Here is a 1,031-nt window from a genome sequence, read left to right as displayed (position 1 = left end):
GGGGGGGGGGGGGGTCGATGTAATCGACTCATCCCCTCCCCACCAAAATGACTGCCCTGTGGCAAAATTTGAAATTATTATTGTTATTATTATTACTATTATTATTGTTATTACAAATAACTCTGCAAATAATACTTATTCCACATCTGCAAACAGTGCTGGCAGTTGTGATTAGAGGAAATAAATGGCAGCACTTTCAGTCAAACAAAAAGAGAGAGAGAGAGAGAGAGAGAGAGAGAGAGAGAGAGAGAGAGAGAGAGAGAGGTGAGAGAGACTCAAAGAGAAGGGGGAGGGAGGGAGAGACAGAGAGAAATACCAATAGTACTTGAGAGAGAGAGTGATAGAAAGAAAGTGTTATAGCAATAGAGGGCTGAGGGTCAAGCAGGGAGGTGGGGTGTGTGTGTGTGGAGAAAAGAAAGACAGCGCATTACAGATACAGCAACAGCATCATTTAGTCATTCTTATCTTCCGTTGGATTCATGTTTACACACATGTTATCGATTACTGCAAGATGTTTCTCCCTCTATTCAGGGAGAATTTAAAAAGCACATATGTTGACAACCCTTGTAGCACAGCAGACATGGATAAGACCAAGGTGAGTTAAATGCATTTCACAGTAGAATTAGTTCCTTACAAAACAAAAATTCAAGTTAGAAATTTCTTTTTTTTTCCCCCCACTTCTTTAAACGTTACTTTCATTGATTGAATAATAGCAATTGTTCGGAAACTGTTACTTTCTTTTCTTTATTTTCCTTTTAGTTTTTGCATCCGCACATTCATTTTAATTGCACACACGAGCGATTGCATGCACATGCATATCGTGGTGAGATATGCACCAGCATGCAGCAACTACAAAGATGCAGTCACCACAACATCAGGTGTTTTAGGCATATAAACAAATGAAAAGAAAAATTCATGACATAATACAAAGTACATGCTTCTCTCTCCCTCTCCCATTCAATAACATATACATATGTGTGTGTATATATATATATATATATATATATATATATATATATATATATATATAT

The 1,031-nt window shown here is 37.1% G+C and overlaps 2 protein-coding genes across 11 annotated transcripts in view; one reads left to right on the top strand and one right to left on the bottom strand.

Annotated features, from left to right (window-relative positions):
• Window positions 1-1,031, top strand: part of LOC106876006 (F-box/LRR-repeat protein fbxl-1) — a 336,358-nt gene that overhangs the window by 66,251 nt on the left and 269,076 nt on the right. Inside the window, exon 1 of one of the 6 annotated variants that reach the window (XM_014924359.2) lies at window positions 396-595. The exons of 4 other annotated variants lie outside the window; for them this stretch is intronic. In XM_014924359.2, coding sequence (XP_014779845.1) covers window positions 512-595 — 84 coding nt within the window. In that variant the 5' untranslated portion in view covers window positions 396-511. Of the gene's footprint in view, window positions 1-395; window positions 596-1,031 lie in introns of those variants that run through there. One more of the 6 variants, XM_014924364.2, reaches the window with a different exon arrangement.
• The window catches only part of LOC128250485 (uncharacterized), a 90,061-nt gene that overhangs the window by 33,089 nt on the left and 55,941 nt on the right, over window positions 1-1,031 (bottom strand). The gene's annotated exons all lie outside the window — the stretch shown is intronic.

This window comes from Octopus bimaculoides, chromosome 2 (assembly GCF_001194135.2).
Source record: "Octopus bimaculoides isolate UCB-OBI-ISO-001 chromosome 2, ASM119413v2, whole genome shotgun sequence".
In the NCBI taxonomy this organism is placed as follows: Eukaryota; Metazoa; Mollusca; class Cephalopoda; order Octopoda; family Octopodidae; genus Octopus; species Octopus bimaculoides.
This window is presented reverse-complemented; position numbering and strand designations above follow the sequence as displayed.